Raw genomic sequence first — 22,425 nt, 5'->3', positions numbered from 1 at the left:
CCCCCCAAAGTTTATGCCCCCCATTTTAATTTATGGGGGGATGGGGTGGCTACACCCTTGCCCAGTGTATTCAGTGGATTCTACTGTTCCCTTCCCGTAAAGGAAATGTTTGCCCTCAGTTGCTCTTGTCTTCAGGACTTTGATTCATAATAGTGCTTTATATGTAGCAGTGTTGAACTGGCTTGAGGTGTTCTGGAGTGACAGGCTCACAGTAGGCATTATGGCACTAAAGAGGTCGAACTCACCACCTATTTTGGTGGGTTTTTTTTCTTCTGTTTCAACATGCTGGCAAGAATCTGACAACAACTGCATCAGGGTCACAAGCTCCTGTCTTCTTATTAATAGCCCTGATGGGGGGGGGGGGGCTAAGGCTGAGAAGCGGGTGTGACCTCTGATGTCATACCTGCTGTGAGCTCAAAGTACTGATGGTCATGGGGAGGAGTATCTGCCGAAGGCAGTGACAGGAAAACAGTTGCAGTTTCCCGCAGACTGCGGCTGTCAGTCCAGAGTGGACGGCTGGAGGTTTTCCCTACATGACCATTGGGGTCAGGGACGGCTCAAGCCTTTCTCCCATCCTGGGCCGAAATGGCGACCGGGGAGGATGGGTGAAGGTCATGATTGTGGACTGTGGGGAGGTTGGCGGGGGAGTAGGTAGTTATTGCGTACCCGCTCAGGGGAGGATCAGTGACTATCATGAATGCAACTAATGGATTTTATCCTCTTCTTTTTGCACCACTGCAACAAAAACGCTGCTACCCACCCCCCCCCCCCCCCCCAAGACAGATGGCGTCTTGGGTGACCGCCTGTGTTACCTATGCCTAGAACTGGCCCTGGTTGGGGATGTTGGTTTTTTCATAAATCACTCAGGTGCACAAGGGTTTGCACTCACCTAGAGGGGAAACTTTATAAACTGAACAAATGCCCTGCAGTTCTAAAGTCTTTCTTCTTCTTTTCTTCCATCATAAGCTAGCAAGTGTATGCACACATTTGGTATAAGATCTCTTTCATGTATTGACACAGTCAGTGGATTATGATGGTACAAAAATAATTAAAACTGAAGAATTTTTGAGTCGGCAGCATTTGGCAAGGGCAGATAAATTCATGTTGAAATTCGAACCCCATGTTGGATTACGTTATAACGACACATACCGCATACATGGAGCAGTGAAAACTCCGGTAATAAGATCACAATGAATAAATCAAGCAACCAATCAAATTTATTCCGATTTAAATTCCTTATTTGTATAGCCCACTTTACAAAGAAGGTGAAGTGGATGGCATTGCTGCCTCACAGTAAGAGGGTCCCATGCTCAAATCCCAGCCGAGGGCCTTTCTGTGTGGAATCCGGGTACTCCAGTTTCCTCCCACAGTCCAAAGACATGCAGGTTAGGCCTCTGGCCGGCTCAGTGTGTGGGCTCATGGGAACAAGTTCAGGACTGGGTGTTCATCTGCCATTGGTCTGTGTAATCCCGCTCATTAAAGGTGCTGTGTACTTGAATTAGCTTGTAAGGTTTGGAATGATTGTTCCCAAATAATAGGAACTGTTTACGTTTTTAAATAAAGATGCAGAACTGACCCGTTCAGACTCTTGTCCAACATCTGCCCTGTAATCCCAGTTTCTGCAACATTTTGAGTGTTGAGGTTTTGTGAAAAGTGCTAATTTGAGACCTGGATTAAATTTGGGATTACATTTTATTTGAAATAGTATAACCCTTTATATACCTTAAGACACAACCATATGATTGCATGTTTTGGTTTGTTACATGTTTAATTGAAAATCCCTGGTGAATTACGGGAGAGTTTTCAAATTTCACTGGCATCTAAAAGTCAAATGATCAAAGAGTCAAATTATTTCAGATATGCATTTGGCTCAGGTCTGAATGAACCCCTCGTCCCTTTGAAGTGTAAAATGGTATGGTAAACATAGATAAAATGACAAAATAAGCACTCTCTCGTACCCCTTGGAGATGTTATTACACAGTGTGTCCTCACTACCCCCTAGAGATTTTACATGCACTCGTTTCAGCGGCTTCTTGTCTTTCATTCCATATGCTTTGGATGATGTATATTTGTAAGGCAGTGGCAGAATTAGCTTCGTATAATAACACAAGCAGCCATTCAGTTATTGATAAGTTGAAGGGAAACATGATCAAAGCCGTTCTTAAATTCCCAATTCCTGGTAGCTGTGCCTTCAAATTCTTCCCAATTTCCTCTGTTAACTTCAAAGATGTCAGGTTGGTTTTACCTCCTGCCTTTTTAATAGGCGGAATCTATAATGCTTTATTTGCTCCATCCACACCCTGTTTAGTAAAAGTATCCGTGACCTTTGCCCCGCCCCCCCCCCCTTCGGCCCCCCCTTTAGGCCTTACCCATGTGAACACTGGAAACAGACAATATACACTGTTCCTCCTGTTGCAGTCTCTACAAATGTACCTAAAGTGTAGCGTGGTGCAAAAGCAGCAGAGGGTTTATATATGATTGTATGTAAAATTGCACAACAGTCCGTTCATGTCCTTTGCCACGTATTGCTTATTGAGTTTTACCCTTTTATCTTGTTAATAATCCAGTCTGTAGCATTCAGCGCTCAAACCTATAACAGAAAAAGGCATGGTCAGGTCAGCATGTCTTTTTTCCTGTCAAATCACGCCAGGGTGAAAAGAACAGTCAACTCCTTTTCAGAAAGAGAGATTTCAGAAAGCAGCGAGCCAGGGATCCCATGGCGCACTAATTTGTTGCAATTATAAACAAAGCCCACAGGCTTTAAAAAATCCCTAACCAAAAAAAAAAAAAAAGGCCTCTTGAAACAAGAGGCAAATGAGAGAAGTTCTTAACTTCTCATCGTCTTCATTTTTTGGTTGATGTTCTCTTTCCAGCAGAAAAAAATTCCCTTAAATGGCAGCAAAACAGGAAATTGAAAAACATAGTTCAGGCTTACCCCAGGCAGGCAAGAAAAGAAAGAGCCCAACGAGTATATTAAATTATAACGTGCGTAACAATTGCAACATGATTTCCATCATCTTCTCAAAGATCAAACAGCTCCAGCCTTGAAACCCAAGATTTAAAAAAATGTATATATTAATGAACCCACATCGTTTATCCCCTCATTTAGAGATTATTCCAGGGAAGGTTGCCAGTCCTGGTTTTGTCAATGGGGGGTGTGTGTTTTTTGGGCAGTTCCCCAAAAACAAGTACAAAAACGTTGCCATGGAGAGAAATACTTGCAGGACCTGGAACACAAAGCTCCAGTCACCTCACATTTTCCAGTCCTTTAGGTAGAGACAACTCTACAGTTAGGAAGGCTTGTGTGTACTCATTATATCTTCAAAATGAGCAGACACCTTTTTAAAAATGACTGTACAGTATCTTAAAATCCATTTAATTCATCTGACCGAGGATAATGACAAAGAAATGACCATTGAGATATCGAGTGAATATTTAAATAATACACTGCGTTATGTCAAAGGAATTTGTCAGAATAAATGCATTTCAGCCACGTGCATTTCTTACCCTTTTTCTTTCTTCCTTTCTAAAATCTAGTTTTGGGGGCCTGTGAAAATTGTTTACATAAAACGAGGTATTTTGTACAATGTATATTTTTATACATGTTTAAAATGATGCCACTGTCAGGAAAAAGACTTGTTCTGCGGTATAATTAAGCAATACGGTACGAAAGGCCGTGCTGTAGCCTATCGCAAACACATTATAGGTCGAATACGACGCGAAGCGTTTTATAAAACGGTGACATCATAGGCCTATAGAAACAACTGATGACAATATTATTTTGTTATATTACTGTAAAGTAACGGTTTGTGTGCGGAGTGATACTGTTTACGAACAGGCTGTTTGATTTACTGTTACTGCATCGGATTGTATTTACAATCACTGTAGGACGCGGCCTCATCCAGATCTATCCAGAATCGAAAAAACCCTGTTTAATAAAGCCGTTATAAGCACAATTGCTCATTGCTTCTGCATGGGTTCAAATTCTGCTGAATCCTGGGATTCATGGAATCCTGGCACAGACACTCTTAACATGCAGCATTTAGTGGAGGTCTAGGCTTCTCCCTCCCCCTTCGCCCCTAAAAATTTGTAGTAAAACAGCATGGTCACCGGCTTGACCCATTTGAGGCAAATCCCCCCAGTTCCCCTGAATAATTAGCACGCAAAACTGCTGGAGATTAACCTTTTTCTCCCCCCCCGTGACACGTGGGGCAGCCGGCCCAAGCATTTCACAGGAATGTTGAGTTTCTGCCAGTGTTGTTTAAAGAGGGCCGCGCCATGAACTGAGGGCATGGATGGTGCATCCAAGGGGATTCGTCTAGATCAGCGGTCTAGATCCAACTCTGGCCCAGGACCCACAGGATCTGCTGGTTTTTTGGTTTTCGCCGTAAAATCCCAGTTGAGACCTTAGCAACCAGGTGAGGTGAGGTAACTTTGTAATCAACTGCTCTAATTGATTGAATGAATGCAAAGTAACCATGACAACAAGCAGATCCCGTAGCTCTCCCAGACCCAGAGTTGGAGACCACTGATCTAGATGTCTGGGTGATGACATCACATCCTCTTGGCTTCCAGCAACATTCTGCAAAGATTTAATTGAACATAACTAAATACAAATTACATTACTAAATATACATAAATTATATATGATCATTTAGAACCAGGTTGGTGCTTTGGTTAGTACAGTACATGTTTTATTACACATTGTGTGACTGTCGTACTTACGTAGCCGCAAGACTTACATGTGTCTGTGTATCAGTCAGTCTGACTGCCTGTCTATCCACCAATGTACGAAGAGTAACAAAAATCATTTTTAAATAACCCCTGAAAAGTACTGTGCTCCTCTGTTTTCACATATATCCTGAAATGTATGCAATACAATAAAATCATTTTAAAAAATGTATCTAAAAAGGTTTTAATTGATAACAGCAACAAAAACCCGTTTTGTCCTGGTTTCTTAGTGAGGAAAATGTGATGACAACCCACAAAAATGTGTGAAAACAACTCTTCGTGCTCCATTTAAAGTGAGAATCTGCAGTTGTTTTTTTTGGTATTTTTTATTGCCCTAACATACTTTTGTGAGCATCTGTTTGCACTGTGTTTTATTTTTAGAAGATATAAGATGCATGTTATCAGTGAATTTCACTCATCAGCCTGCATTCATTTCTTAAAGGTCACATTCTTAAAGTCTGAAACCAATTCAAAGAGTGCTGATAATGAGCAGTTCTGCCCTAAAGGCATCATAATTACAGCCGTTTCCTGATGTCTGTTTTTAACACTTATGCTGGATGCTGTTGGATCTGCCTTGCATGTTGAAATACTTATGAGCACAGAAATACTTATGGCTTAAGTCAGACAGTATTTCAATGAAGAGGTCTTGGTGATTGTGTTACTAAGATTGCCATCTGTGGGTCAAAAAAGGAACTGCATCCAGACTGACGGGCAGGTGCAATGCTTGAAAGGTACATATAGCACTTTCGCTTTTTTCATACCTCAACCGAAGTTGGTAATTTCACAAGAGGGGGTCGGGGGCACTCAGCGAGTGCGATGTAACAATAAAGATGTATATTTTATTATATTGCACTTTCTTCCAATAAAAGCCATTTCTTTCAAAATCCAGACAACATATATTCAAAACACACAGATATGTCAGCACATTATAAAAACTCCGGCCAAAACACTCTGTAAAAACAGCGCGGGTGCCAGAACAACATCAAGTGCAAATCACCAAGGAAAACTTCACATACAGCGCCAAAGTGACACATCAACATGGACAGATCATTTACGACTACAGTAAAAAAATAAAAAATAAAAAACAAATAATAATAATAATAATAATAAAACACTGGACATGCTGGCTTTTGTTTGTACCGTACACATACACACCCATATAATCGGAACTTTACAGTTGGTACATTCTTTTTGCTTGTAACTTTGTGGAAAATTGAAAAAGATAACACAATTTGAAATTAATCTAAAAAGGAAATACCAGACCTTTAAATCGATTATATTGTTCATTTTAACTACTAGTTCATACATTTTCGTTTCAAGCTTGACTCTTCCTCTACCGTATTGAAACAACATCGCCGTCTTCAGAATTGTACGCCAGTAAAACGTGCGCGTTTACCAATGGACATATGGTAACTAAACCACGTGGAACATTACGCATTTACAACATGTGTCTGTGTCAGCGTCCTTGAGGAAGTAGCGATTCTCTGTATTAAAATGAGTGAAATATGTGGGTTTTAACAAGTTAATCGTTGCATATATTGTCGTTAGCTGGTAGAAAAATACATTTTTATTTTGAATTTCATCCTGTATATTTCAGAAAAGCGTCATTATGTTTATTTGGTACGCTAACCTGCAACATGTTCGTTAGCCAGTTAGCTTCAAGTATGTAGCTATTTCTACTAGTAAGCAGTAGTAGTAAGTCAAATACACAGATTAGTGTGCGATGATTTCCGCCTCAACGACTACTAATAAAGAAGACTCAAGTAATACTCAGCAATGTCTCTGACTGGCATGTTTTTTTGCAAGACCGCTGTACGTCAGTGGGTAAGACTGAACTGTTTCAAGACGCATGGCTGTATCCTGCAAAATCTTAGAGCGTGTTCATCTGGTATGTCCAGAACTGATTGTATGGGCATTGGACGTACAATTAAATCTCTGCACCGCATGCTACAAATACGGAGAACCCTGCATGTTACACAGCCGGCGATGTCAACAAACTTGCTTTCGGTTGAAGAGCTCTTCGGGAAGAAGTCGTTACAGCAATACCTGAAGGAAGTGGAGACCGAGTATAGAGACCTTCTGAAAAGTGTCAACTTGCCAGAGACAGAACAAGGCGGAGAAGAAGATATGAAATTCAAAAGAACAAGGGTTGCCAATCTAGCCCCGCTGGTTGAGCAGGTCAAAAATCTGCAACTCAAACAGAAGGAATACGAGGAAACGGAGGCTTTGCTAAAAGGTTAGCTACTGAGTGATTTCCAATGCAGAGTGCACGGGAGGTCATTGCAGTGGTCAAATTAAACTACATTTTTAATGCTTCGGTGAAATTTCTGTAAATAATTAAACAGATGGTCAACTTTCTGGGGTTTTAGAAAAAATAATGTCTCTGTGCCAGCTTCAGTGGAGTATTTTCTTGATTCTGACAATGAACCTTTAAATGCCACCACACCAGCGATTGTAAAGCCATTGCAGGCCATTGTAAACTTCTGTAAATATATATAATATCCTTAATTGCAAAACGCTATCGCTTAAAGTAACATTGCCGCTAAATTTTGGTAAAAAATAAAGATCAGTTTCTTTTGTTATTTTATGTTTGTGTTGTGCTTACTTACGTAATTTTACATTCTTACAGATGAAGATCCTGAAATGCAAGAACTGGCAGAAATTGACAGGAATGCATGCCAAGAGGCTATACAGGAACTCCGGAAAAAGGTGAAAATCTATGCTGTCATTCTATAATATAGGGAAAAATCCATACAGTTCTCTAATGTGACATTTCTCAAATGCATTGTCCTGGGAGCCAGTTTCTTTTTAAAAGTGGTTCATATGGTCCAAATGTTTTTCCACAAACTGTGTATATGATATATAAGATATGTTGTAGCCCCAGACCAAAGGGGTATCCAGATACTTTTGGTCATATAGTGTACTGTATGAAGCACTATGTTATACTTCACATCAATGACCCATGTCTAACAAAAACACCATCAGCTGAAATTAAAAAGAAATAGTGTTCCAATGAATGGGGTATGGAAGAGATACTGAAAGTCAGTGTGTCTTCTCAATGCGTAATCCCAAAATTCAATGCATCTCATCAATCCTGAATCCCAGAAGTCAATGTGTCTTCTCAGTCTGGAATTCTCGATCATTTCCTGCTTTGTCGCAGAAGTCAGCGTGTCCTCTCCCATGTGGATTTCCAGATCCTCTCACGCTTGATCCCTGTGGAGGAGCTGGACGAAAGTGACCTGGTCCTGGAGGTTTGTGCCGGTGTGGGAGGACAAGAGGCCATGCTCTTCACAGCAGAGGTGTTTGACATGTACCAGAACTTCGCCGCCTTCCAGGGGTGGCTCTTTGAAGTACTGGAGTACATGCCAAGTGAAATGGGTTAGTGTTTGCAGAAATCATCACCAGTGTTGTACACTGTCCGATTATAGCTGCTGTGTGTGTTTTCCTGTCTTCAGTCTCTGCTTGTGTCTTGTTTTTTATGTATGTCACAAAGAAATGAGATTACAGTAAATAAAAATGAAGTAAGATGTTGTAGGTAGTACAGGAACAGTTAAGTAATGGTTCTGTCTTAAGTCTACTACAGTAAAAAGGTGTCACCAAGCATACAGATCGGCCCTTGTTGTTCACCACTGGTGTTGGCATGTTCCAGTTTAGGGTTAGGATCAGAAAATAGAAGTAAATTACCATACTCCCCCCCCCCTTTCTGTATTAGGAGGGTTACGTCATGCTACCGCAAGCATCAGTGGTACACAGAGTTACATGAAGATGAAGTTTGAGGGCGGGGTCCACAGAGTCCAGAGGGTTCCCAGAACCGAAAAGCAGGGGCGCATGCACACCAGCACGATGACGGTGGCAATCCTGCCCCAACCCACAGAGGTGAGGTTTCATCAGGCGAGACATTCAGTTTAGCAGATCTTTACTGCCCCCCTTTGGTCAATGTGTGAACTTCACTAAAAATCTGTGTTACATACATTTAACAATCATGCTTAAAACAAACAACAACAAAAAAAAAACGTAAACAGTATTTTACAAAGACGTGTAAGAGCTAAAAGTTAGATTGTGTATGAAGTAATAACAGGAATCCATCTGCAAGTCAATTCAGAAAGTTCAGAATGGACAAATTAGGCAAAAATATATTTTTTTAAATGTGCAAAGAGGGTAAGGTTTGTTCAAGCAGTGTCCCCTATCTGCAGTGGTTCCAGAACAATCCAAGCCCGAAACTTATTTAATGAGCAAAATTTTGTGTGACTCACCTTTTTAAAAAAATGTAGCCTGGCATACTTGCAAAACATAACCTAAATCAAATGTTTTTTAACTTATGCCAAAATAAATTAATGCACCCAGTAACTATCAGACTAATGCACTATATAGTGTCATTTTTTGTCAATCTCTAGAGAGTGTATAATATGACAGTTATGTTCAGGAAGTTTGTTTTTTGTTCCCATGATTCCCTCAGAAACGATCACAAGCTATCTCACAAGTGCAGTACTGGCCTTACTGTGATTGCACGTGTTTTGTCCCCTCTGGGGAGCCATTTGGCAAAGCTAGTATGTGGGCAAGAATCTAATCTTGGGGTTTATTTCTGTTTTTGTCAAGATAACTTTCACAATCAACCCAAAGGACTTGAGGATTGAAACTAAGCGGGCGAGTGGAGCAGGAGGCCAGCATGTCAACACCACGGATAGCGCGGTCCGAATGGTGCACATCCCCACAGGTACAGCATGATACAGCGCGGTCCGAATCGTGCACATCCCCACAGGTACAGCATGATACAGCGCGGTCCAAAATGTGCACATCCCCACAGGTAGAGCGTGATACAGCACAGTCTGAATCGTCCACATCCCCACAGCTAGAGCATGATACTGCACAGTCTGAATCGTGCACATCCCCACAGGTAGAGCGCGATACAGCACAGTCTGAATCGTGCACATCCCCACAGGTAGAGCACAATACAGCACAGTCCGAATTGTGCACATCCCCACAGGTAGAGCGCGATACAGCACAGTCTGAATCGTGCACATCCCCACAGGTAGAGCGAGATACAGCACAGTCCGAACCGTGCACATCCCCACAGGTAGAGCGCGATACAGCACAGTCTGAATCGTGCACATCCCCACAGGTAGAGCGCGATACAGCACAGTCCGAATCGTGCACATCCCCACAGGTAGAGCACGATGCAGCACAGTCAGAATTGTGCACATCCCCACAGGTAGAGCCTGATAGAGAGTCTGACACACGTCCATCAATGCATGACTCCGCTTAAGTCTTGCAATTTTATGTTTTCGTGTTTATGTAGTATTATTAGAAAGCAAATTGGTCATGGCATATATGTTCATATTTACCACAGGCGGGGCTAGTAAACCCTTGCCAGTTTTCTGTTCACTTCAGCATTAGGTGAACCTAAGTGTAGTTTAAATCATTGTTTTTTTTTCAGTTTGTGGTCTCGGTGAACCACAGTAACATTATTGAACTGTAGTTTCATCTGTGATTTTTATTTTTTAGGTGTGGTTTCCGAGTGTCAGCAGGAAAGATCCCAGCTGAGGAACAGGGAAAAAGCCATGCAGATCCTGCGAGCCAAACTGTATAGCTTGAAACTGGAGGACGAGACCAGCAAGAGATACCAAGCCCGCAAAATCCAGGTACCATCTCCGCAAACCTTTAACTGTGTCTGTAACGGATAATGAACAATGTCATGCAGATTTCTGTGGTAGAATAAGCATAATTTTTAAGAAGAGATTTTTTCCCTTAATACAGTAATCTTATTTGTTTATAACACCAGCTGTAGGTTTATGTGTTCCGGCATGACCACAACAATACAGTGTTTGGTTCATTCCATTGAAATCTAGGAATGAACTGAATTTCAGTTCATTTCTTGAATTGACATAATTAAAATCGAACCGACTCCAATCCTCATACAGTAGGATCTAGAGATATGCTTTTTTTGTGCTGTATTAGATTGGCACCAAAGGAAGATCTGAGAAAATTCGGACCTACAACTTTTCCCAAGACCGAATCACAGATCACAGGATTGGGAAGACGCTCCACGATGTGAAAGGGTTCCTACTGGGAGAAGAGTTATTGGAGGAGATGAATGAGGCCTTACAGCAGTTTGCTGAACAGGAAGCTCTCATGGACATTTTGAAGGAGCACACATCAGATGACTGATTTTTATGGGAAATAAAAGTGTGTAATAAATAAATAATAGTTTGTATTTAATGTGGTGTGGCACCATCTCTTCGTCTCTTTTTTACATTGCATTTATTTCTGTGCATTATTTGAATTTCCTTTGATAGGAAATTAGGTTACAATTATGTTATTAACATAACATAGTACAGCATAACATAACATAATGACGGGAACAGGCCATTCAGCTCAACATTTTCCTACCATTAAAGTGCACATCTTGCCGTTAAATTAAAATACTCTGTCTGCTTACATTGCCCTGTGCAGTGGCAGTATCAGATGAGGACTGTTACTTACTGTTGTTCTGATAAGTACCTTAAGTATTGTAGAACTACCATGCTTATTCATGATTGATATGTTAAGGTCAAAAGTTTTATTTCACCCACAATTTTCAAGCAATCAGAGATAATAAAAACCCTTTTATTCACCCAAATATGAATCTTAGATTCATGAAAATAGCCACCATTTGCAATAATAACTGCTGAGTGTATTCATGGGAATGTTTCTACAACAAGGTCAGTCATATGGTTCTGAAAGTTCCCACAGATTGCTGTACTTGTGGGTCAGTTCTCGTTGAGCTTTGTGTCCAGTTTGTCCCAAACTTACTTCGATTTTAACTTATTAGAAAATGTAATTGTTCCCCTGTTTATTTAGCGTAAAGTGGCTTTTTTAATGAACTCCAAAACTTCTGACTATCCACTTCTTGCCTTGTGAGGTTATTTACAGAACTTACTGCTTAAATTTCAATAAAAACACTTACTGAAACAAGTGAAGTTTATACACGCACACATACAGTATATAATTGAGCTGTTAGATCTATAGCCTATTTTAAATCGTTGATAGGAAGACGATAAAAAATGCTACTGCATCTCAGATAAAGTCGTTTTTCATTCTGCTTACAAAGACAAGGTCCTGTGCATGAATACTTCCGCTCTCGTTCTGTGATTCTTTTTCCATTAGGTTAGTTCGGGTTCGGGTTAGTTGTTCTTGTTGGCGCGTTTCATCCATCTCAGCGTTGCATTGCTTCTTCCAGATGACGTTTTGCGGAATTGCCCCGCCTCAACGCTCGCTGTCCCAGCTTCAGCTATCATTGGTTCGTCTCCGAAGTTAAAGGTATCCCGCTCTCGGCTGTGACTGGCTACTACATTTGGCCGCAATTTTCAAAGTACTTAACTGGCGCTTTTTCAGTCTTGGAATTGAATGATACTAGCCAGGTAACAAAACTAACCCAGAGGCTTCGCATGAACAATATTACAAGTTAAAAGGTAAGATTATCGTGTTTGTTTAATATGGAGGCACGTTTATGAAGATCCAGCCGACTTACTTTAGTCTCGTTGATTTTAGAATGTTTATCGAGTTTTCTTGGCTTGCGCTGCATAATTTACGGACATAGCAGGCATATTTCAAAGTTTTTCGCTATCTTGCTAACATGTAAGTAATTTATTTTTCTTGCAATTCCTGCAGTGGCAGTGGAAATTGGTCCATAAATAGTCAATAGTTCCAGAAAAGGCTAGCCGAAATCTTCGCAATTTGCTGAAATGTGCCAACGAGTCAGCTACGGAAATGACTGGCTAACATTAATTTGCCAACATTGGATATACGTTTCCGCAAACAGTGTAGATTATTCCGCTCCAGCCAACTGGCGTATATATTTATTTGGGTGAAATGCATCCGTGTAAGTAGCCAAATTATTTGGCTTTGCAACACGATTATGTATGAGTATAAGCAATGAAGTACCTGATTTGCTGGCTAGCCAGATGCAAGCTCTGTGAGATTCTAGCTAACGTTAGCCCCTTTCATGTTTCCTTGTTTATAATGTAAACGTTTACCTGACTTTGACTAACTATGTAACTTAACTTTGTTCGAGTTCAAAATGCTTTACTCCGTGTAAACCGTTGAAGAAAAGATTGTTCTTAGACGCTTAATGCGATAGGCCCCTAAAACCCGAATGTCTGGTCTAGAGGTGGGGGGCGCTAAAATAGTTTCTTTTGAATTTGCATGTGGCATTTAGGCGCCAGAGCTACCCAACAACCCCAGCTAACGTGGACAGTGTCAAATCAAGTGACCAAACATTTAATTTTAATCATAGTAGCACAATATGAGTAAGTTAGGTTGATCAGTATCGCGAAGTGTAACCTGACTTGACATTTGTTTGCTGTCCTCGCCACTGCTTAGGCTATGTGTAGTTTACCATTATATGCAATTCATATAACGAATGTAAATATAATTGTTTAATATTCATTATACATAGTGAATGCTGGTTTTCTGCATATTTGACATAATATTCACTGTCATAAAATATTGAAGCTTGTTTTATAAGTGACAAGTATGGATTATTTAGTTCTTTTCTTCTTTTTCCTTCAGGGTATTAAAAAAGCACTTTGGAGGAAAGTAGAGATTAAAAAAAAAAAATAAATAAAAAAAAAAAAAATATGAAAAGCCCTTTTACCAAGCCAGAGGCCCCTCTTATCTGTAAAATGGAGCGTTGTGAGAAGGTGCTGGAACAGACTTCACCCAAAAAGACTCCAGCGAGCGTCGCCCTCAAACCTCGCCCCCCGGCGTGCGTGAAGGCCTTAACCTTCGACTCCCACGAGAGCCCGGCCACCCGGGACAAGGAGAACCGCGAGGAGTCCCTCTCCTCCAGCCTGCTGGGCTGCGGGGAGCTGGAGGGCGAGGCGGCGGCCCTGGCCCTCAGCAGCTTCCAGGAGGACAGCGGTTACGCCTCCCCCGACCAGACGGGCGGCTCCTCCACCCCTCTGGCCGCTGCCGCCTCCCTGCTCCGGGCCGGCCCGGCGGACCCCAAGCTCCCGGCCCTGCTGTTCCAGCGCGCCGTGTGCCGGGCGCTGCGCGAGGGCTACGAGCGGACGCGGCGGTTCGACTGGACGGTGGCGCACGGCCTGGCGGGGCAGTTCGGCCTGCACAATGTGATCGGTGGGAAAATGGGGCTGGAGCACGTGGACGTGCTGCAGGGCCTCCTGAAGAGGGACATGAAGCACCTCTTGACCAGGATCCTGCTCCTCCTGGGAGACGGTGATCTTGTAAGGTAAGCACGTTTACCCGGGTTTTTGCTTTGTGAGCAAACCTATATGCAGTGCTTTAAGTGCATATAATCTGCTTTATAAATGTACGCTGTTTAACTTTTGCATAAATATAGGTAGTCGTCGTCCGTGGAAAATATTTGTGTGTAAATGACTGCTTGTAATAAATGTGTGGCTGCTCTACACGACTGCTGTGTTTTGGATGCGAGTTTGGCTTGCCTGTGTTTTCACTGCCCCCGTCTTACGTGTGCAATTACTCTCTGCAGCTGCAAAAAAGTGAGCAGGACCTGGCGGAAGATCATTTCCGGTGACCCGAGGGCACAAAGAAGGTGTAAAGAAGCTGAACAGAGGCTCTGGGTAAGGCTCTCTTTTTTTAAATTAATGGCGTACTCCATAGAAACGTACTGTCTTCAGCGTCTGTGGCAGAACCTGGGTAACTCATCCAGCTGTCAGCTGGACCTTTGAAACCCCCCCCCCCCCCCCCCCCCCCCCCCACCCCAATGTGGTGGGACAATGTGAAAAGCCAGCTAGCGTGGGACTGATGTTTGTTCCTCAGCATTGTCTGGAATGTTTCAAATGGAAGAGTTTGCGCAAAACCGAGAAAGACGTTGGGTCTAAATTCCTTTGGCGCTAGGTCAGTTTGGTTAGTTGGGTGACGGTTTTAGATTTGAAGCCGTTACTTTACCCTCTGCATTATTTTATGGGTGAGCATTACTTGTTGTTTTTGCTCTTTATAATTAGTTGTGTTATTGTACTAGCATTAGCTGCTGTTGCTTAGTTGTGTTCCTCTGATACAGGATTCCAGACAGAATGGGCCCCTTTTGACGCGGGACGTCAACCCCTCCAGGAGTGCATTCAGCCACGTCCAGCTTTTGGCCTCCATTCCCATACAGAAGCCAAGTGGGCAGGACCAGACCTCGTCCCGGAAAAGCCGCTTTCGGGAGTTCCAGGAGGTAATTTTCCGTGCGCCGCGTCTCCCTCGGTCATGAGCGTCAGAGGCATAATGGGCCTGCGCAGCCTGCTTTGGTGTTGTGTGAAGTGCGTTTTTCTTGCTTTGGACTACAATCCCCAGAATGCCCTTGTATCTGCCTTTGTCGAGCTGGCAGGTCTTCAAACTTCTGTAAATATCCAAAATATCCTTAATCATGCAAATGCTGGCTCGATGGAAAACGATCAGTGAAACCCAAATGCTAACCACCACCCCCCCCCCCCACTCCCCAGAAAGTGAGCTAATCCCTTTTTAAGACTGAGGCGGTCTGCAGCAGAATCGTAACGTGGTTGCGTGTGTGGTTTTTTTTGCAGATCGGCTGCACGGTGAGGCAGGACGAGGGCCTGAAGCCGTGCAGGGTGTGCGGGTCCCCGGCGCGGTTCAGCCCGGCCGCGTGCCGGGCTGCGTGCACCCGCCGCAGCTGCGGCTTCGTCTGCTGCACGCTGTGCCAGGCGCAGTACCACGGCTCGTCCGCCTGCCGCCTGGGCGTGTCCCGCAACCCCGGCCAGTCCAAGCCCTGCCTTCTCGTCGGGAGCGCCCAAAGCAAGAGGAACGTCAGGCGCCTTTGAGGCCACAGACTTAGTTTTTTTTTAAGAAAAAGATTATGCACTTTTTTTTATTGGAAAGACATTTAAAAAAATATTTATTGAATTTGTATTTTGACATTTTTTAGCCGGTGCTCCTCCCGAAACGGGTCCATTTCAAATGACCGTCGACTATCGAGCGTATGAGCCACTACGCCTGATTGTCGTGATCTGACAATCGTGCTGGATGCAGAGAGAAGAAGAAGAAGAAAAAAAAAAAAAAAGTCAAGGAAATGGTTGGGAGTTTGTGAATATAAAATCATAAAATGTGAGTTTTATAAAAGCTGTACATGTGCGTTCTGTGTTTGTTGAATTCAGTGATGTTTGTCACTAAAGTCTTGTCTGTTCTGTCCTTTTCATTGTGAAAATGTAAAAATTTTAATTGTTTAAACTGGTCTCAATAAAAATCCTTCTTTTTTTATGGAATCAGATTTGAGCGGCTGTTTCACTTTTATTCAGAAACTTCTTGGAAAGTGGTGAGTTTGGCGGTTTTCCTTATTTGAGCACGGTTGTGGCGTGGCAACGTTAGACCCTTGGGGATGTGGCTTAGCAATGTTGGAGATATTTCACTTTGGTATAACACAAGTCATTTTGTGGAGCTTACCCCATTGTATTGGCATACCATGAATACTGGTATGAAGATCAGATGCCCCTGTTGACCGGTAACATCCGTGCCATTCCTCTTGGTTTTCCAGTTCCCATTCAGGCTGGCTGTATTACAAAAAATTATATTTCAAGTCCAACATGGAGGACACTTGGTTTTTTAAATTCTCATTTTATGAATCGTGTAAAACGTACCTATATAGACATGACTTAAATGACAAATATTTTGCGTTATGTTCATCTGTAGAGAACTATGTTCAGGAAAATTTATCAAGTGAACGGGAAAGGTCATGGGGTCACCAAAATCAACAGATGTCTTCCTCTTGGGAACATGAATGTGCACAGCAAATTTGATGGCAATCTGGCCATTACTTTTCCAGATACAGTATGTCTGTCATGCAATGACAGACTGATTTCAAAACAACCTCTTTGGCAGAGGTAATAAACAGGTGGGTAACCCGGCTTCAAAGAGTAAAAAGACTGACCATGTATTTGCTCCACCACCATGCACTAAACCAGCTGATCATAATAATTAGTTCTCCTATCATGCTGAAGAGCTATGCTAATTAGTCAGCTGGTTTAGTGCATGGTGGTGGAGCAAATACATGGTCAGTCTTTTTACTCTTTGAAGCCGGGTTACCCACCTCTGGTAATAAATGAGCGGAAGTAAAATAAATTGGGAAGACAAACTAGTTAAATTCTGCACCACCTCTTTACACCTCTAGATGGCAGTGTATGGCAATGTAATGCTTTTCTCGAGGGGAGCGTGAACGAATCAGCAGTGAATGAATCCAAATCAGCTGTTTCAGGCTATACCAAAAGTTGTATGGCTAACTGCCTACAGTTTACATTGATGTTGATTTGCTAACACATTTTTTATTTTTATTTGTCAGGAAATGCATGACAGGACCCCAGATAATCTGTCAGATTTTCAAAGTCTGAAGCTTTCTGTCACATTTTAGTATATCTTAATTACTGTTTAATGAGTTTACAAATGTCTTCACAATCACAACTTGACGTGTTGACAGTAAATAGGTTCAATTAGCTTCCGAGTGGAAGTCAGGCAGTTGGGTTCAGTTCGCACATTAGCTGGGCCTGAGAGATTAGATTAGGCCATTAACTCTGAGAGAGCATGGCTTTGTGCCACTGCCTCTGAATCTAGGCATTAATGCTGCTAATCTGTGTTCAGTGGGGCGTTTGCCAGCAGTATCCAGCATTTATCCAGAGTGGATTCGAATGACGCTACAGTCCTGTAGCTGTCCCGCTAAATCTTTGAAATATCCACCTGCGGACTTTCCCTAGGATTTCATTTACAAATGCTTGTATGTAATACATAATGTATAATTTATATGTATTTTCAGGCTAACAAATGAATTTACAATAAACTTTTTTTTTCTTCCCGAGAACACACATACTGCTGGCAAAAATGTGCTTAATTTCAAAATAATTTTGAATATGTATTTGCAAAGTAGCCCCCTTAAACCAGTGTGCACAACTGAACTTTGTGAATGAGATTGTGACAATGTATGGACATGGTATCAAAATCAAAAATGCCATATCCAACCTTTAATTTCAGTATGATCCAAAAGTATAACGTTGTTTCTGTGTTTTGGATTAAGTGACAATGAACTTTTTCTCTTGAGTTTTAATATAGGAGGTGATGTACTGAATTCTATTTTGTTTGGGTTTAACAGCACAACAGTCTATTTTTTTTTGGGGGGGGGAGGGGCTTGCAGAATTTTTCTAGATTTTAATAATTTTAACGTCACCCCCCAAAAATTGGACACAGGAGCTTAGTCATGTATAGTATCTTAGGGGGTAAACATCTGCAACAAAACTCCTAGCAGAGCATTCCCATACATGTGAATTTATACACCCAAGATGTTCACAGTGCACCCAACCACACATTTTGTCATCAGATCTGTTATACAGTGCTTGCACTCACATTCTATGAAAACAATAAGTTGATTTCCTTCTACACTTGGCAGAAGGATACTGTCAATACTGAGAACATAATTGGCTATTTCTATTTTTAATATACCAATCAAGTTTTCCACAATGCCCAAAATCAGGTTTTACACTTCCTGAAACCATTTCCAGTTTCAATTTATATTGTGGTGCAAGAAATACAATCCAAAGACTGGGTTATATCAAGCCAGCCATTATGTAACACGGATGCCATTTTCAGTTCATCGGAAGGTAAAATTGATTTCTCAAAAAAAAAAAAGTGAGAAATTTATCTTACCGGCTTTCTGCAGAAACTGTTAAGTGATTGTCCTGGGCTACGCTGGTGGAGAACATGTTACTTTACAACATTTGACAAGTCCCAGGGATCAAATAGGATTTTTCACCCGTGTTGAATTTAATTTCAACAGCAATATGTTTTCACAGCAACACGCTGCATTTCCATTAGGTTGCTTCAGAAAGAGAAAGCTTGAGGATTATTGCACTGCAGTGTTTCAGTCTGGAAATTAAATTGTACAAATAAGAGGCATTTTCACCTTCAGCGCACCAGAATAACCATCTTCTGGAGCTGAGCTCCTGTGTACCAGGGGATGTTTCAGCAGGAGGTAGAAGGTTCATGTGGTCGTTATAAGATAACCCCGTGTACTTTTTAGAGAAATAGAAATAATATTTCAGAGGAAAATTATCTCAGAAATTTCACAAAGTATGGTTTTGGGTTTGAGATTTTAGATTTGTAAAAATACTATTATGTCGACAGCACCACCGATCAGGCATGCTTGGTGACTGAGCACATAGGCACTTAGTTTAAGAACCAAAAATCCAATGTAAAATTTGGATGAATGAAGCCAAATCATGCATGATCTCCACTGCACAAACTATTTTATGTTTTTTTGGATGGCACATTTATGAATACACAAAAAGAAAGTCGTTAGTGACTTGCTGCTTTGTGGTGTTGCCAAAATATGTAGCCTAATTAAACTAATCTTATACTCATTATATGAGACATGGATACTTCTTTGCCCATCATGAGCTGATGTACAATTATTACCGAAGACAGCTGGTGTTCCCCTCTGCCTTTATATTCCCATGCTCGTTTTAATCAGGAATTGGGCCAAAATCTGTTTGGTTTCCTGTCATTAGCTAACCTACCTCAAGGTGAAAATTACTGGCAGTTGGTTTTATGTTTTATGATGAAATTAGTCATACAAGTGAAATGTTTTTTTCCTTCAGAGATGACTGCAAAAGAAACGTAAAAATAGATTATTCTGGACCGGTCTTTTTTCCACTTATGAAATCCATATACGCCCACTGTGTTTCCTTACAATGCTGTCCCCGCAGCGGCCTTTTCAATCAGTCCAGGCTTGCGCGGTTTTGTCAGTTTCCTCCGCGGCTCGAGGCTCTACAGTTTGGATTTCCGCGGACTAAATGTCAACGCGCAGTTAATGGTCTGTCACTATCTTCAGAAAGAGTCCCGCGTGCCTGGTTACAAGCTGGTCATTTTCTTCCCGCGTGACTGCGGCCACCCTGCGGAGATTGTGCAGTTTATGTCGCCGCACTACTCATTTTGTTCCACCACCGGTGTGAATGCATGGACATGCCTATGGTGCAAGATGGTAGAAACCCTACAGATACCACATCACCCCGTAACAATGGCCACACATCTAAAAGCTGCTTAAGACATATAGCACTTAAGAATTCACTCACGTTTCATTCATGCGCTCCAATTCAGTTTTTCTTTCTATATTTATTTATGCCTGTGACCCTTAGTTGATTAATTCTAGAATGCATTTGATAATTTACAGCAGGCACAGAAACAGCGGCGTAAACATAGCCTACTTGTATTAAAAATCACAGAGGACTACGCAAGGACAGCAAGGACCTTTGCCGCGGCTATCCTGAAATTATGACATCATTAGGATACGTAGCGCTGCAGTGACGATAACGACAGCACAATGAGACTGTTGTGTCAAATACTAAATGATGCGCGGCTGTAACCCCGAGGGTCGATCATAAGAAATGATTACTTCCGATTGAGGGGCCCTTCCATCTGCAAATTTTGGCGTAGGCTTTATATGTAAGTTCGTTATAAAAGTCATTGTAAATGCTGAAGATTAATCTTCAGTCTCACTTGCAGAATGTGAAATCGCTTTGCTTAGTTCTAATTAGAGACAAATTACAGAATCAGATGTGATGGTCACATTTTCTGCGTAAATAGATTAGCCTGTAGCGAAGCTACCACTTAACATTTGAGGTGGTTATGTACCATTTAACTTTTGAGGAGGACGTATTAAACGAAAATTAAAAATAGTGTATTTTTGTCATTTTGATGACGTCAGTACTAAGGGGTGATTCAATAATAGTGCAAAGACGTTTTCTCTGTGCAGAGATTAATATCTATGATCTGCCTTCACTGGCACTGTGTGTGCGTATGTGTGGTGGGGGTCAGAATAGCTTCAGAAATTACACTGGGGGGCACGGTTCCCCAATATTCAGGAGAATATTCCGTGGCATATTTTATGCCTGCTTATTTATATCAATGTCATGTTACATTGCACTTTATAACTTCATAACTTTCCTCCATCAGACATACCCAAAACAGTATTGTGCATTGTGCCCAATCACAGTTAGAGTGCCTGTGTCTAACACACCTTTGTCAAATGTGGCCGCCTCATTGTAATAGTAAGCAAGGCTTGACCACTTTGTTTATGGTGGTTCTTTAGTAACCAATCCTGTGCGTGTGTTTCAGCTGAAATGAGTTTCTCTTTCATGTCACTGTTCATTCAGTTCATTCAAGGGAGCTTCTCATATGTGCAAATATTACTTAATCTACACCTGTTTTAGGTTCACACAATGCTGCCTGTGATCCATGGCCTTATAACAAAGCATGTAATGGTAAAAAATGATTTGTTGTTTCGAACATTAAATTATATTTCTTATTTCTGCTCCCCCCCCCCCCCCCCCCGCCACCATATTGATTGCCAAATGACTGCAACGAAAAAGTTTAACAGGCCAGATTGTTGTTTACTTGGATTGGATCACCTCTTTAACAAAAGTAAAAAAATTATAATAATTTACAAACGCACTTATTTGGCAGCTGCTTTGGTGATTTGTTGAATCTGACATTATTTTAAATATGCAGTGTTTTGCTATTAGTGGGACAGTAATTTTGATATTTGTTAAATATAAATCATTTGCGAAATGTGCTTTATAAATACATTTTGATTTGATTTGACTTGGTATATGGCGTCAGTTTTATGTTATGCACACAGAAGATGTCATTCATATTGGATGTGAAAAATTTCAAATATCAAAGAGGCAATTTTCCAGGAAAATCTAAAAATAAATGGCAGCTATGAGCTGCAGGGACATTATCTGGAAGTCTGAAGTCAAAGTTCAAAGTCTTTGCTCCATAGCAAGTAATTAATCCCAGTCATGCCCTTTCCGAGACACAAGAGCTGCGGAATTCAATTAGTGAGCCTTTGGGTTATTACATCTTCACATAATTTATCAAATTACACCAACATTGGGACGCGGATCCTAATGGGACCTCGTAATGGCAGAAGTCATTAGGATTTGTTGTCACGAATACAGGTGTTGGACTGTCATCTTCCTGCGTAAGCAGCCGCAGAGAAATCGTCTGCCCTGCTGCCTTTCAGTGCAACCAAGGCGCATTTAAAAATATTTTAAAAACCGGATAAAGGAATTTTTTTCCCCCACTTTTCGGGAGGAATGGAATTTAAAAAAGTGTTTATTGTTTGAAAAAAAAAGAAAGCTTAAAAGCCAATGTGTTTCAGCCTAGAGTGTCATACTGAGAAAGAAAGCACTGCAATTCGGCTGTAACTGCTGCAAGGCGGTTTAGCTTTAAAAATCAACCAATACAAACATTGCGTTTGTCAATGAAGTGAACAGCCAGAGAATTTTAAGGGAACTCAGGTAACCACGTGTGGTCATCTTGCAGTAACTTGGTGATGGGTTTTCGAAAGCAGGTTTCTGATAGCACTTATATCATTATTCTCCAATCAGCCGCCATTTACTCAGGGTATAGACTGAAGGATATGACTCATGGCAGAGGCATAGACCATTTCTGAGAGAAAGTTCAGATATTCTACACATGCATGGTCATGCTGTAGCTGTTTAGTTCCGTAAGCTATTACTCGAGAACCTTTTGAAGGTGCTATGAATCCCTGATAATTATTGTTGCTAATTTAGCCTTCACCTTTTTCAGTTTGATAATTATGTAAAAGAAACATCATCTCACCACACAGATTGAGTAGATTCAGTTGGTGTGGTTCATCGTTTCTGGCCCACAGGCTTGGTCTGAACTGCCTCTGGA

General features: G+C 41.5%; 2 protein-coding genes across 6 annotated transcripts in view; both read left to right on the top strand.

Annotated features, from left to right (window-relative positions):
• The window catches only part of mtrf1l (mitochondrial translational release factor 1-like), a 66,761-nt gene extending 55,814 nt beyond the window's left edge, over nucleotides 1–10,947 (top strand). The window contains exons 1-7 of one of the 4 annotated variants that reach the window (XM_035400166.1): nucleotides 6,156–6,967; nucleotides 7,361–7,440; nucleotides 7,926–8,109; nucleotides 8,444–8,607; nucleotides 9,328–9,445; nucleotides 10,234–10,370; nucleotides 10,687–10,947. In XM_035400166.1, the coding sequence (XP_035256057.1) occupies nucleotides 6,508–6,967; nucleotides 7,361–7,440; nucleotides 7,926–8,109; nucleotides 8,444–8,607; nucleotides 9,328–9,445; nucleotides 10,234–10,370; nucleotides 10,687–10,896 (1,353 nt within the window). In that variant the 5' untranslated portion in view covers nucleotides 6,156–6,507 and the 3' untranslated portion in view covers nucleotides 10,897–10,947. Of the gene's footprint in view, nucleotides 1–6,155; nucleotides 6,968–7,360; nucleotides 7,441–7,891; nucleotides 8,110–8,443; nucleotides 8,608–9,327; nucleotides 9,446–10,233; nucleotides 10,371–10,686 lie in introns of those variants that run through there. The other 3 variants (XM_035400167.1, XM_035400169.1, XM_035400168.1) reach the window with 3 other exon arrangements.
• A 1,124-nt stretch (nucleotides 10,948–12,071) lies between these two features.
• fbxo5 (F-box protein 5) lies at nucleotides 12,072–15,955 on the top strand. Of its 2 annotated transcripts, XM_035399733.1 has the most exons (6): nucleotides 12,072–12,179; nucleotides 13,279–13,957; nucleotides 14,219–14,309; nucleotides 14,750–14,905; nucleotides 15,255–15,490; nucleotides 15,614–15,955. In XM_035399733.1, the coding sequence occupies exons 2-6, from the start codon at nucleotides 13,347–13,349 to the stop codon at nucleotides 15,669–15,671; spliced, it is 1,152 nt and encodes a 383-aa protein (XP_035255624.1). In that variant the 5' UTR covers nucleotides 12,072–12,179; nucleotides 13,279–13,346; the 3' UTR covers nucleotides 15,672–15,955. The 2 variants fall into 2 exon arrangements, with proteins under 2 accessions (XP_035255624.1, XP_035255625.1); XM_035399734.1 differs by having other exon boundaries at nucleotides 12,073–12,179; nucleotides 15,255–15,955.
• Nucleotides 15,956–22,425: the final 6,470 nt, after the last annotated feature.

The sequence above is a fragment of the Anguilla anguilla genome, chromosome 18 (assembly GCF_013347855.1).
Source record: "Anguilla anguilla isolate fAngAng1 chromosome 18, fAngAng1.pri, whole genome shotgun sequence".
NCBI classification, from domain to species: Eukaryota; Metazoa; Chordata; class Actinopteri; order Anguilliformes; family Anguillidae; genus Anguilla; species Anguilla anguilla.
Note: the sequence above shows the minus strand (reverse complement) of the source record. Positions and strands in the feature narration are given on the sequence as shown.

Coding starts and splice junctions, on each gene's coding strand:
- fbxo5 (XM_035399733.1), top strand. CDS start 13,347: ATGAAAAGCCCTTTTACCAAGCCAGAGGCCCCTCTTATCTGTAAAATG. Junction 14,906..15,254: donor GCTTTCGGGAGTTCCAGGAG/GTAATTTTCCGT, acceptor TTTTTTTTGCAG/ATCGGCTGCACGGTGAGGCA. Junction 15,491..15,613: donor GGGAGCGCCCAAAGCAAGAG/GAACGTCAGGCG, acceptor GACATTTTTTAG/CCGGTGCTCCTCCCGAAACG.